This window comes from Trifolium pratense, linkage group LG3 (genome assembly GCF_020283565.1).
Source record: "Trifolium pratense cultivar HEN17-A07 linkage group LG3, ARS_RC_1.1, whole genome shotgun sequence".
NCBI classification, from domain to species: domain Eukaryota; kingdom Viridiplantae; phylum Streptophyta; class Magnoliopsida; order Fabales; family Fabaceae; genus Trifolium; species Trifolium pratense.
Genome location: NC_060061.1, coordinates 32705262 through 32718372, shown reverse-complemented (window position 1 = coordinate 32718372; position 13111 = coordinate 32705262). Strand labels below are relative to the sequence as shown.

The 13111-nt window shown below is 33.0% G+C and overlaps 2 protein-coding genes across 3 annotated transcripts; both read left to right on the top strand.

Moving 5' to 3' along the window:
• Window positions 1-1606: 1606 nt before the first annotated feature.
• LOC123913435 (UDP-xylose transporter 2-like) lies at window positions 1607-5504 on the top strand. Of its 2 annotated transcripts, none has more exons than XM_045964181.1 (8): window positions 1607-2002; window positions 2144-2275; window positions 3128-3312; window positions 3400-3467; window positions 3870-4002; window positions 4461-4622; window positions 4726-4998; window positions 5103-5504. In XM_045964181.1, exons 2-8 carry the CDS (start codon window positions 2158-2160, stop codon window positions 5208-5210), a joined length of 1047 nt encoding a protein of 348 aa, XP_045820137.1. In that variant the 5' UTR covers window positions 1607-2002; window positions 2144-2157; the 3' UTR covers window positions 5211-5504. The 2 variants fall into 2 exon arrangements, with proteins under 2 accessions (XP_045820137.1, XP_045820136.1); XM_045964180.1 differs by having other exon boundaries at window positions 1678-2011.
• A 1991-nt stretch (window positions 5505-7495) lies between these two features.
• Window positions 7496-10906, top strand: LOC123913434 (superoxide dismutase [Mn], mitochondrial). Its single transcript, XM_045964179.1, has 6 exons — window positions 7496-7925; window positions 8044-8090; window positions 8181-8306; window positions 8425-8481; window positions 9706-9783; window positions 10549-10906. The coding sequence occupies exons 1-6, from the start codon at window positions 7604-7606 to the stop codon at window positions 10639-10641; spliced, it is 723 nt and encodes a 240-aa protein (XP_045820135.1). The 5' UTR covers window positions 7496-7603; the 3' UTR covers window positions 10642-10906.
• The last annotated feature ends 2205 nt before the right edge of the window (window positions 10907-13111 follow it).

Below are 13111 nucleotides of genomic sequence, written 5' to 3'. Positions count from 1 at the left end.
ATAGATGAACTTTAGAAAATGAACTCATCTCTTAAGAAACGAGAATGTATATTAATAATTTCGTAAACTATTATTATTATTGAGGAACAACAACTTAAGATAAAGTTAAATTGTTTTAATCCATATATTACTTTCGTAAACCGTTATAAAAAGTCGTTGAAAACAACTTATATAAAAATATATAAATTATTATCATGAACACCCTCTCTATTATTTATGTGAAACAAGTCCATAAAAAGTGAATCCAAATATAAATATGCACCTATAACGAAGTAAATAATCAAATCAAATTAGTCACTAACTTGAAACACTCTTAAATAAATTTTAAAGATTGTTAATATTTCAAAAAAAAGTCTATGACACTATTAAATAAACTGTCAAGCTTCAACTGGTTCCAATTTTTAACCAAAGCACTTACTATCAATTTAATCCCCTTATGTTAACCATTTACGTATGTCGATCAACTCCTAACATTAAAATCCAATTTTATTTCAAACTTCCGAAAAGACTAATACAAATAAAATTTGATAGAATCAATAATCTTTTTAAAATATTCATACGAGAAAACGTTAATTAGTTAAAGAACTTGATATAATAAAAAAAATCTTAAAATTTGTGTATTATACTTTTACTAAAAAATATAAAAGATATTATTTTCAATGTAAAACTTATTTATTTATATTTTCTCAACTCATTTACATAATCTTAATAAACTGTATTGAAAGTGCTACTAAGTGATGAATAAAATAAAGTTGGTTGTTTAGTTGAATTGAAGATAATCCGACAAAGAATATACAAGAAGTAGTACTAATAACATTCTTGAATGCAAGTCTATCATTTTAAAATAATAAATCTCACATAAAATAGTCCATAAATCTCAACTCAATTGGCAGAAATATCAAATTTGTTAGTATTGAATGTTATGATCAATGTTCGAACTCCGGACATCCAGTTTATATGTGTAAGTTTTCATGGCTTTGCTATTTCGTCTCTACAAGGAGTCTGTTTGTTTCAGCTTTAAAAAAATAGATTTTTTTTTTGTATTTTTGAAAATAGATTTTCTAAAATCGATTTTCAAAATATTACAAGTTTTTTTTACGATTGTTTTTTCTAAATTAAAACACTAGTTTTAACATTATATAACATAAGCACACATTATTGAAGATCAAAACATAGTCAAAATCACAATTTTTTCAAAAAGTTGTATTTCAAAAATGATTTTTATGAAAATATATTTGAAATAGCTTCAAAATTAAGTGATTTTTCGAAATTTTGATATCGAAAAAAAAATTCAATAAAATGATCAAATACCTAAAATCACATTTTAAAAATAACTATTCAAATCAAATTTTTATTTGAAGCTTTTATAAAAAGTTTCTTTGTAAATTTTTTTTACACAAAATTATGTAACACTACAAGAATCAATTTTAAAAAAATTTATACCAAATAGACCCAATATCTAATACGGAGTAGATTACTCTCTAAGGTTGCGGGATAGTATATCCTATCTATAAAAAAAAATAAAAGAAAAAAGAACATGCGTTGGATCCGTGTCTGGTGATGAAACGAAAGCCATTTATTATGCCAGATTACCAAACCATTTCCCATCACATCCCATGCGTTCATTTTATTTTTTTGTTTTTATTTTCATATATACACGTTCATTTTTATTACCAAAAAAACATATAATTTCTTTCATCACCGATTTATCTACACACACAACACAAGCGCGTACACACTAAAAAAAAAACTGTAGTGAATGTGTAGTAGCACTAAATTCACAAATCTCTCTCACTTTCTCTTCTCTTCTTCAATGCATCATCATCACAATGTTCTTAGCAAAATTCCAAAAACCCAAACTCGATCATAAATATTAATAATCACACCCCCCCCCCCTCCTTTTACTCATTCACCGACTTTGCTTACTTCACAACCTCATCACTCTTTATTATTCGATCTAAATCTCAAATCAATCACAAACCCCCTTTTCACTCATTTCTCGGTAAACAAGGTTTTTCTCTGATTATGTTTTTCAATTTTCTAATTATTCATATGTTGTTTCAATTTGTGACTTTCTGGATTGATTTTTAATTTTTATTTAATTTGTTCAAATTGAGTTTTTAATTTTGTTGAATTTGTTTAGGTATTTGAGCAAAGATGGGTGAAAGTGGTTTTCAGCTGGGGACTGTTGGTGCTTTGACACTTTCTGTTGTGTCTTCTGTCTCCATTGTTATTTGCAATAAGGCACTCATGAGCTCACTGCATTTCATTTTTGGTAAAACCCTCTTTTGCTTTTTTATGTTAATTACTATGAGATATTTGTTCTTTTACCCTCAATTCAGCCATTTTTTGTATGATTTGTTGTTAGAATTAAATGGTTTGGTATTAATCATCTGGTTCTCAGGGGAATGGGCTCTGGTAATCCAGAGTTCGGCTGCGAGGTAAGTAAAGTCTGGGTGAGTAACTCACTTAGGGTGTGCCTGTGGAAATTTTGGAATGAAAGTTACATTGTACTTGCTTGGTTGAATAGAAACATGAAAAGGTGGAAAATGAAATGAACTTCATTTTCACTTTTGTTCAACTATCATTTTCCACTAACTCAACCTATCACGTTCGTAGAAAAAGTAGAAGTATGAATTGGATTTGTTGAATTTTACAATTTATCATTTGGCTTTATGTTTGGAATGTAGTTTTAGATTATTGTCGTATTCATTAACCGTTACTGGACTAATCTATTTGTTGGTATCCCTTCTTTTTTAAAATTGAATATTGGACATTTGGAAGTATAGATTATTGTCGTATTCGTTAACCGTTACCGGATCTAGGATTATGTCCTCCTTCCTGAAACTGACACTGCAATTGAGTAATTGGTATAATATATAAGTTGCATGATAAAGAATAGCACTATTGATTCGTTTTTTAAAGTGCCTGAATAATCCATTAACATTGTCCACTAATTCATTTTCCAATTTTCAAACCTACTCATGAAGTAGGTAAATTTATCGCCTCATGAATGAATGTATGCAGATGGTTTAGGTTATTTCTCTGTTATAAGAAAATTTGAGCTTTCCCTTTTATATTCGGTGTATTGTCTGAGATTACAAGTTAAAATTGTTTTTTTATGCAGCTACAACTTTGACAAGCTGGCATCTACTTGTCACATTTTGTTCCCTTCATTTGGCACTCAAAATGAGATTCTTTGAGCACAAACCTTTTGAGCAGAAAGCCGTAGTTGGATTTGGGATTTTAAATGGAATCTCAATTGGACTTTTAAATTTGAGCCTCGGATTCAATTCTGTCGGGTTCTATCAAGTATGGTTTTTGTTTTGATTCTGTTTTTTTTTCACGTGTTGATTCGATTGTCGTTGACTTTGAACCTCTTTGATATTTGTATTCCAGATGACAAAGCTTGCAATCATTCCTTGTACTGTGCTGTTGGAGACCCTTTTTCTCGGGAAGAAATTCAGGTTTTATTTAGCTTCCTATCCGTACTATGATTTTAATGACTGTTTGTCGTTATATACTTGTCGTTATATCTTAATGGTGGCGCCATATACTTAAATATCTTAACGGTGTCGCCATATACTTAAATATCTTAACGGTGTTGCCATATACTTAAATATCTTAACGGTAAAGTATGTTTCAGTCAATAATTGTTTATTAACCTACCTATTTTTGTCCGTTTTCTTTTCTCGTTCTTGATTTTTCCACGTCCTCCCTGGCTCATTGTGTTGACCTGAATTATTATGGTATCCGGTAGTCATGCACTCTGATCATTTTTAATGCCAAGATTTGCTGCCTTTAATAGTTTTCCCATTAATTATAATTTGTGAACAATATTAATTGTTCTCTTATCATTGTCATTGCAGTAAAAGAATTCAATTTTCCCTATCTATCCTCCTTATGGGTGTTGGAATTGCAACAGTCACAGATTTGCAGTTGAATGCTCTGGGATCTTTCTTATCTCTTCTGGCGGTGATTACAACATGTGTTGCTCAGATTGTATCCTTGAAAATAATTAGTTTCCCTTAAATTTCATATCAATACTACGAAATGATTTTTGTGATAGATTGAGTAGAGCTATGGTATCACCAGTAAGTTGGTTTTTGATGATATAGTCTGGTAAAACTATATAAGGAAAGAAATGTCACGCATTTGCCTTTGGGCACTTGAAATGATGACATGTTCTAAGATACATGAAAGGCACAAAGGATTATCATGCAGGATATCCCCTACCCCATCTTTTTAACTCACGGGCTATCTTGAGCTCACTCTGCTTGTCTTTGAGCGAGTGCTGTTTCTTTATATAGAGACTCTCATTTATGTCATTTGATCACAATTAGGAGAAATTATCTCCTTATTTCACTTGAAAGGTTTACAAAAATGGTTGTCTGTTAATTTTTCATGGTTAATCAGCTTTTTTTTTCTTTGGTGTATTGTCCTTAATTAGCTGCTTTCAGATGACAAACACTATCCAAAAGAAGTATAAGGTTTCTTCCACCCAGCTCCTATATCAATCATGTCCATATCAAGCAGCAACCCTGTTAATCGCTGGTCCGTATCTGGATAAACTTTTGACCGACCAAAATGTATTTGGTTTCAAGTACACAACACAAGTGACGGTAAGAATTAAAAAGTATTCTTTAGCTTCTTTTTTTTTTTCTACATAGAAGATTCTCTTGATAGTTTTTCACGTCTTGTTCATTGTTTCTTTCTGTTTTGCAGGTTTTCATAGTTCTTTCCTGCCTCATCTCAATTTCTGTCAATTTTAGCACATTTCTTGTGATTGGAAAGACATCTCCAGTCACCTATCAGGTTCTTGGACACCTGAAGACATGCCTTGTATTGGCATTTGGTTATACTTTGCTCCAGGACCCATTCAGCTGGAGAAACATAATGGGTATTTTGTTGGCGATGGTTGGAATGATTCTGTATTCTTACTATTGCACTCTTGAAAATCAGCAAAAAGCTATTGAAGCTGCGGCACAAGCATCCCAGGTTGGTTTTACTTGACATATTTAACGAGTCTTGTGTCTCTGCACTTCACATTATCATTTACTACAAGAACATTCTGTGACAATATTTCCTCTGAATCTTTCCAGGCAAGAGAAGGTGAATCTGATCCTCTCATTAATTTGGAAAAAGGAAGCGGTGCTGTGACTGACAGTGTTGGACACAAGACCCCTGTATGGAGCAAAGACAAAGACTAGTATGCTTATGGCCTTTGTGAAATCATTGTTGAAAAACAGCTATAGTTTTTATAGAGGGTTAAAACCCATAAACCATGTGGAATTAGGAAGTACTGCCAAATCTGTCGTATTTCTTAGTCTAGCGTTTTGTGAATCGTTTCCCAACTATCGATATTAGGGAGTGCAGTTACATGGTCATGTCGCAATTCTATTGGCCACAAATATGGCTCATATTAGCAGCAGACATTTCTTGGTGATGTTTTCACATCATGTTACATTCATAATTTTATATACATATCCAAACCTTTTTTTTAATCTTTGCTTCTACTGTCTGTTTTACTTATATCTTCTCTTGATTGTGATGTTAAGTTGCTATCTTTCTATATCAAAAAATAGGGGCTACTTTTCAAACCCCCCACCTCCAACTTTTTTTTTTACCAATCAACCTCTCACATTTTTAAAATGCCACACATATTTTTGAAGTGTATTTTGGAGGGCATGATGGTATAAAATGTGTCATATAAAGTTCTGACTTCTGAGCTCATTTTATTTTCTGTTGGGACTCTGTTATTCCATATCTGGAATGTTTTGTTTTGGGAGCTGCGTTTCGCACAATTGCATGTACCCTTTGTTTTCTTTGTTTTCTGACTTTTTCAGCTTTCTCACACACTCATTCGGTCACTCCATATTATTTTTTCTCAAAATGCCTTTATCTAGGACTCATAGGAGTTATGTATACTTTTCTGGAATTATATTTCCTTTTTTGGAAGTTTGACTGATCATTCGCACATGGTTTGGCGGAGATGTAAACTACGACACATGTTTTTTCTTTCTCGATATGGTTTTAATGGATGCATCGGTGTGTATTATAGTATATTTTTTCTCCATTGATAGTTTTAATGGATGCATCTCGGTGGATAACTAATTAATAGTAATAAGTTAGCCGAAATAACAAATTTCAAAAATAAAATAAATTGAGATTTAACATAAAATTTAAAATTCACAGCTATGCATTCATTAGAAGTCCGTATCAAGAGATAAATGATGTTTGCTTCAAATGCTGTTGAGATTGATCTCAAAAATATTGTCGTGTATTTTGGTACCAAGATGATAATTAATGTACAAAAGAAAGAATCTTTTATTTTCAAGGACATCACATTATATATACACTAGCTTAAATTCGAATCCTGAACATTCCATTTATTCATCTTTAAGGTGAAATTTCTAGCCACTCGCTTATTTAACTAAAAAAATTCCATGAATATACAATTTTTTTTTAACAATATGATTGCTATACGAAGTTAATTGATAATTCAATTGTTTCTTTTTATGTATTCAAATTCACACTGAGTTACCAATATAACATGGCATAAGTGATAGTTACTTGAGTTTCCTTAACTATTGATTATGGGTTTGATCTCTAATCGGTGCATATAAAAAACATTTGTTAGATTTGAATATCTTAAATGAGTCTCAGTTATCTTGATGAGATTAGTGTATGCAGTTGCACGATAAATATACATTGGATGCATTTGATCTGTTAAAAACTAAGGGATTGAACATGACAACTTCAATTGTACTGTGTGTCATGTACTATTATGTTTTATACTATTTTATGTTATTCTATTCATTACTTTCATTTTGCAAATCTAGCGTAAGGGTGCTCAAATCCAAACCAACCCAATTAAAAACCGCAAACCGATCTAAAAAAACCGAAAACCACAAAAAAAATGAATAATTTTGGATGTATTTTGACGCACTTTTGTAAAAATTGCTGGATCGAATCGGATTTTGGATTGATTTTTCAAAATCGAACTAAATCACATACATATATTTTAATACTTATTTTTCTTTTTATTAGTATGAAGTTGGTTTTAATTTTTTTAGATGTTTTGTACTTACTCCAAATCTATCGTCCCTTGATGAATATTAAAACTAGAGTGTATAACGGCATGACTAGTGAGCAATCATAAAAATTTTATTGGTTCTTTTCTTTGTGCATAATGCTATTTGATTTCCTCTTGCAATTCAGAAAATATGGCTTTTTGAACTGTCATCCAAAAACCGAATCAAATTGCATGCTATTTTTTATTTGGATCGGATGATTTTATCTCATAACCGATCCAAACCAAACCGCGAACACTTTAATCCAGCGTACCTTTGATTTTTAAAAAATTCACACCGAGTTCATTTGCATGTTTATTGTTTATTTATTTATTATAGACTATTTACATTGCGGGTCAAATTATCCGGGACACCTGTTAGCACCATTTTTATTTATCATTATTTTTTTTTTAATGCAGTTATAGACAAAATATATTCCATTTATAAAGTCCACTCAACTCCATCGCCGTATCATCGAATCCTTCACTCTCCACTCCAGTGTTGTTTCAGAACCTGCATTATCATCAACTATGGCCGTTCGAACCCTATTGAGCAGAAAAACCCTATCCTCTATCTTCCGCAATGATCCAAAACCAATCGGAGCAGCAGCAGCAGCAGCATCAACTCAATCCCGTGACTTACATGTTTTCACCCTACCCGATCTCGCTTATGACTATGGCGCTTTGGAGCCTGTCATCAGCGGCGAAATCATGCAAATCCATCATCAGAAACATCATCAGACTTATATTACTAACTATAACAAAGCTCTTGAACAGCTTCATGATGCCGTTGGTAAAGCCGATGCATCAACCACCGTTAAGCTCCAGAATGCCATCAAGTTCAACGGCGGAGGTTTCTTTCTCTATTTCCTTTTTCATTTCTTCATGGAAATAAATTAGATTTGATTCGCGAATTCATAATCCTAGCTTAATTTTTAGGTTATTGTATGATTAATAGTCATTTACTGCAGGTCACATCAACCATTCGATTTTCTGGAAAAATCTGGCTCCTGTTCGTGTAAGTTAGTGCTTTCATTCTGTTTCATTCAAACCATTTTGTATTAAGTGGCTCTTTTACCTAATACTTCATTGAAATGATTTTGTACAGGAAGGAGGTGGTGAACCACCAAAGGATTCCCTTGGATGGGCTATTGACACGCATTTTGGGTCTTTAGAAGCATTGATACAAAAGGTTAATGCTGAAGGTGCGGCCCTTCAAGGATCTGGATGGGTGGTATGTTTTGTTGATTCTGAAATTTACAGCATTTATTCGAGTGTATATCATGAAGCTCAATGCCTGTATATTTTTTTAAATGCATGTTTTGTTTTAATCATCTACTCTGTATTGTCAGTGGCTTGGTCTCGACAAAGAATTGAAGAGGCTTGTGGTTGAAACCACCGCAAACCAGGTAAACTTCCTCTCTTCCCCTTCCACCTCCAACAAGCATCCCTATTTTCCCATGATGCTAAAAGGCAACATAGATCAGCCATGAATCATTTAAGAAAAAGGGTAGTAAATTAAGTCATCTCTTTGTTTTTGTTTGGCTACAATTTTGAGGGTTGTTAGCTAAATTTCTAGTTCTGGTTGTATCTTATTTCACACCATTCTAGATCCTTTCACCGTATATCACTATTACCACTGGTAATGATAGTTACATTAAATCAATGAGATCATATGTTGCTTGTTCTTGAATTTACGTGGCTCTATAGTCTGGGTTTGTTGTTTGAGACTGATATTTTTTATAGTCATATTTGATCCCTGCAGTTCTGTTCCTTGTATTGATTTTTCTATACCTTTTCTTATTTGTGTCGGGTCATGACATACATTTCAAAAAATGTATAGTGATTTGTGAAGTCCCTAGCCTACCACCATAAATTCTTCTATCTCCATCTAAAGAATGTCTTACCTGGTGGAGATGTATGCTATGAATATCAGACAGTTCATATAGCTGTGTACACCAACAAAGTTTATGTATCTTCCACAATCTGTTTTCCTCTCGTTTTTACATTGAACTTCTTTATGTTTCATCTCTAAGACAGTCAACCTCTTTTTATGAATTCTTGGTTCTCTGTGTCATTTCCATATTTTTTTAATGATCCGACTCTTTAGTTGCTAGTTGCTACACTTTCTTATTCTAGACCCAACCCCCAAATAATCAACAGGCCTCAAGTGATCATGTTCTCTCTAGCTCTACTTAACCACTATATCTCTGAATTGATATCTGATTTATAGTGGAAGGGGACTGAAGCTATCTGACATTATTCTTTTTTTTTCTTTCTTTCTTACATGTGATAACAGTTGTTTTAGCCATATCAGTTCAATTTTGATGTTGTTATAATGGTTATTAATTACAGGGGCTTGATTCCAATTTAAAATTCAGTGATATTGTTGGGACTTGGGATTTTTATAAACATTTTCCATATACAATTTTCTTATCTGGACTTTGAAATGTGGAGGCTGCAATGTTGATGGAATTTAGGATATAAAAAAATTGGTACTTGTTAACAGTTTTTCCCTTCCGTCACGCCCATTATTCTAAACTTCTGTAAATAATGTTTATCCGCTGTGCATATGTATGCATTGTTTCTGGTTCATTTATTTTCAGATGTAAATTTGAACATTTTATTTGCAGGACCCACTGGTTACTAAAGGACCAAGTTTGGTTCCATTGCTTGGTATAGATGTCTGGGAGCATGCCTACTACTTACAGGTAAAACTTTGGACTTGGTGGTTCGTTTGTTACAGCATAATTGCTGTGGTGGAATATCATGGCTGTTTATTTTCTCAGTGTGTTGATTATGACTCATGAGATGTCAAGAAATGTTGACTACTCTTTCCCATGGCACACACTCCTCCAGGGTTATTTCCCCTTTTTCTCCAATTCCTCTCTTGCATCTCTCTTCATACACCTGCTGCCAAATATTTCAATTTGACAGCTTAATTGATACAAGAATAAATCAACAGTTCACATAAGCTTGTTATGTTAAGAGTTCAGGTCAATGATATGTTACAAGTTACAACTTACAGTACAGTTTTTTTATTTTTCTCCTCCTATGTTGGTTAGGAGTTAGAATTTTTTAAGATTCACTTCTTCTCCCTCCCTGTTTCTTAACTCATTATATCTTGTGTGAGAAGTTGTAGATTCGGTTGTGCTATACCTCTCCTTTAGTGTTCAACAAGCAAGTCTTTTCTCACTAGGGAAAGTTGGTTATATAAATCAATTGAGGCCACAACGTCCCGTCATACATTAGGTTCAACATAGATTTTTTAGCTGCTCTTCACAACAAAGAAATATTAGACTTCATATTCAGCCCACTTCAATTCCTTAAGAGTGTAATTTAAAAAAAAAAATATTTAGCTCCTATCGTGCTATTCAACAATCGATATAAACACGCAGAACACTCTCTTTGAGATTCCTAGCCACACTAGTTTTCTAAGGAATTTCTCACGTATGCTTTTGTTTTTGTTATTGCAGTACAAGAATGTTAGACCAGACTATTTGAAGAACATCTGGAAGGTTATCAACTGGAAATATGCCAGTGAAGTGTATGAGAAAGAAAGCTCTTAATCTAAAGTGCTGCTTGGTGCGAAACTTGGAACAACAGTTTGCAGCGAGGTTAGAGATGGAATAAATGATGATATATAAGACCTTCCTTAGGGTGTAGGTAATTTTCTAAGAAATAACGGTTCATGTATTTTGCACTTTAGAACCTCGAGTGATATATGGCTGCATTCCTTGTAGTAACATGTGCCTGTGATGGGTTGCTCATGCCTTTTGGATTTTATGTTCAGACAAGACAATATGCAATTTTATTTTTTGCTTTTAGGGTGTACACCTTTTGCTTGAATGAGAGTCTTATGTGAAATTCTTGCTCGTTTACCAAGTTTCTTTTGTGTATGTTTGGTATTATTACGGTAGGTATGTGTGACTCACCGTTATTTTACAGAAGCCTACAAAGTGTAGCTTTTGGAAAACCACGCTGGATCGCCGTGATTCTGACATATCTACCGTGATACCAAACACACATGAAGAAGTTGGAGTTATCATTTTTTTTGGTTGGAATAGTTTATACAAAAATAATTATGTTTTCAATTTTCTTGCAAGAACGTTTTTCTTTTCTAAGATAAATTAATCAAGTTACAATGTGCTTCTAATACACATTAACTTATTTCTCTCTTTCTAAATTGCCAACAAGCCAACCAAACCATTTGTAAGCTTGATCGAACATCTTTACGAAAATCATAAACATGACATATTGCATCACATGATCATCGACAACATTCGACAGAAGACCATTAGCACCTAACCAATTGAGAACTTAACTCCAAAAAACTTGAGAAAAATTACAACAAAAAAAGAAGTGATTAGAGGTTTTCTCGACTTCACAACCACTGACATATAGTAAAGGATCCAAATGCACCATTTCGCGACAAACCATGTTATCTTTTATTGGTAATCTATTATTTAATAACCACTACGCAAAAAGAGACACCTTCAAAGGAACAATCTTGTTCTAAATAACATTTGGGTCATGCTAACCGGTAGGGGTGTACATGGGTTGGGCAAATCCGGTCGACCCGGTCAAACCCACCCAATCCAACCCAAAAAAGTGGGTTGGGTCGGGCAAGTGGGTGGATATGGATTTCAAAAATGAAAAACCCATTAAAAAAATCGGGTTTCGGGTAAAACCGGACCCAACCCAAAAAACCCACTAACCCACTAGTGCTATGTTTTTTGAAATTTTTTTATGAAAATACTAAAGATTTTTTCATTTGATTATTAAATATTTTTATATTGAAAATAAGTTATACTATTTTTTACGAAAATTAAAAAAGATTGAATAATTTTTATGAACAAATATAATAATTTTTCGCATTATTTTTTAAAATTTTAAAAAATTGAATAATTTTCATAAACAAATATAGTGATTCATGGTTTAGTCATTTGATATTAAAAAAAGCAAAAAAATCATTTGGATAACACGCTATCCAACCTGTAAATTAGTAGATTTACACAAAAAAATGGGTGATTATTTTTTATAGTGAAAAAAAGTTACCCTATTTTTCAAGAAAATATATTGATTGAGTTATTTTTTATGAAAAAAATATTATGATTCAACATTTAGATATTTAATATAAAAAAAATAGAAAAATAATTTGGGTAACCCACAACCCAACCCAATCCAACCCGGAAATTAGTGGGTTTACCCAACCCGGCCCAATGTTATAACGGGTGATTATTTTACTAAACCCAACCCGGAGTACCATATGTGGTTTGGGTTTTGGTTTTGGCCAAACCCAACTCAATCCGGCCCACGTACACCCCTACTAACCGGTGCCCCCGGGGCACTGGTTAAGGAAACCAAAAAAAGAAAGTTTTGAAAAGAAAAGAACATTTTTTAAACTTTTGAGGAGTTGATTGCACAAACTCCAATGCCAAATTACTATTTTTGCATCCTTAAACAGTGCCCGGGGGCACTGTGTAGCATTTTCCATAACATTTTTATGGACATCCAACACTATAAGAATAATGAGTTAAGAAATTATAAACTTTCACTAACAAAATAACTTGTATTAGGGTTTAATATGATTCCACTTCCACTAATTTGTGACATCAACCTGTAACAAAAAGTGATCCAAAGGAACACATCACTCTAACTCCTCACATGCAAACAAATTTCAACCCCATATCCACCCCTCCCCCCCACCCCCTCCGACATATCTTTGCCACCATAATATTTTTATCAACAAATAGACAAAAAGTCTAGTAAATCTAACATCAAGAGGTTCATCACCTAACCAATTATCTTTTCAAAAACGGATTTGCTCACCGTTACCAACTTTCCTACTAATGTTATTCTCAAACTAACGATCTACACTCAAATTTATCCTTTATCTAACAATAGATGCATCTTTCGACGACACATTCCTCCTACCTCCCCTCACAACACACACTCACTTTTAACCATCACACATGTTGCCGGGCGGTTCAATTTGGTCGGCTTGGACATTTTCTTGCATAAATCCCTGGACTTTTA

What these genes read in the sequence shown, in the direction of transcription:
- LOC123913435 (XM_045964181.1), top strand. Translation starts at nt 2,158, where the DNA reads ATGGGTGAAAGTGGTTTTCAGCTGGGGACTGTTGGTGCTTTGACACTT. An exon ending in TTTCTCGGGAAGAAATTCAG is followed by an intron (nt 3,468 to 3,869) that starts GTTTTATTTAGC and finishes TTGTCATTGCAG; the next exon opens with TAAAAGAATTCAATTTTCCC. An exon ending in CTGCGGCACAAGCATCCCAG is followed by an intron (nt 4,999 to 5,102) that starts GTTGGTTTTACT and finishes GAATCTTTCCAG; the next exon opens with GCAAGAGAAGGTGAATCTGA.
- LOC123913434 (XM_045964179.1), top strand. Translation starts at nt 7,604, where the DNA reads ATGGCCGTTCGAACCCTATTGAGCAGAAAAACCCTATCCTCTATCTTC. An exon ending in CATCAAGTTCAACGGCGGAG is followed by an intron (nt 7,926 to 8,043) that starts GTTTCTTTCTCT and finishes CATTTACTGCAG; the next exon opens with GTCACATCAACCATTCGATT. An exon ending in AAAATCTGGCTCCTGTTCGT is followed by an intron (nt 8,091 to 8,180) that starts GTAAGTTAGTGC and finishes GATTTTGTACAG; the next exon opens with GAAGGAGGTGGTGAACCACC.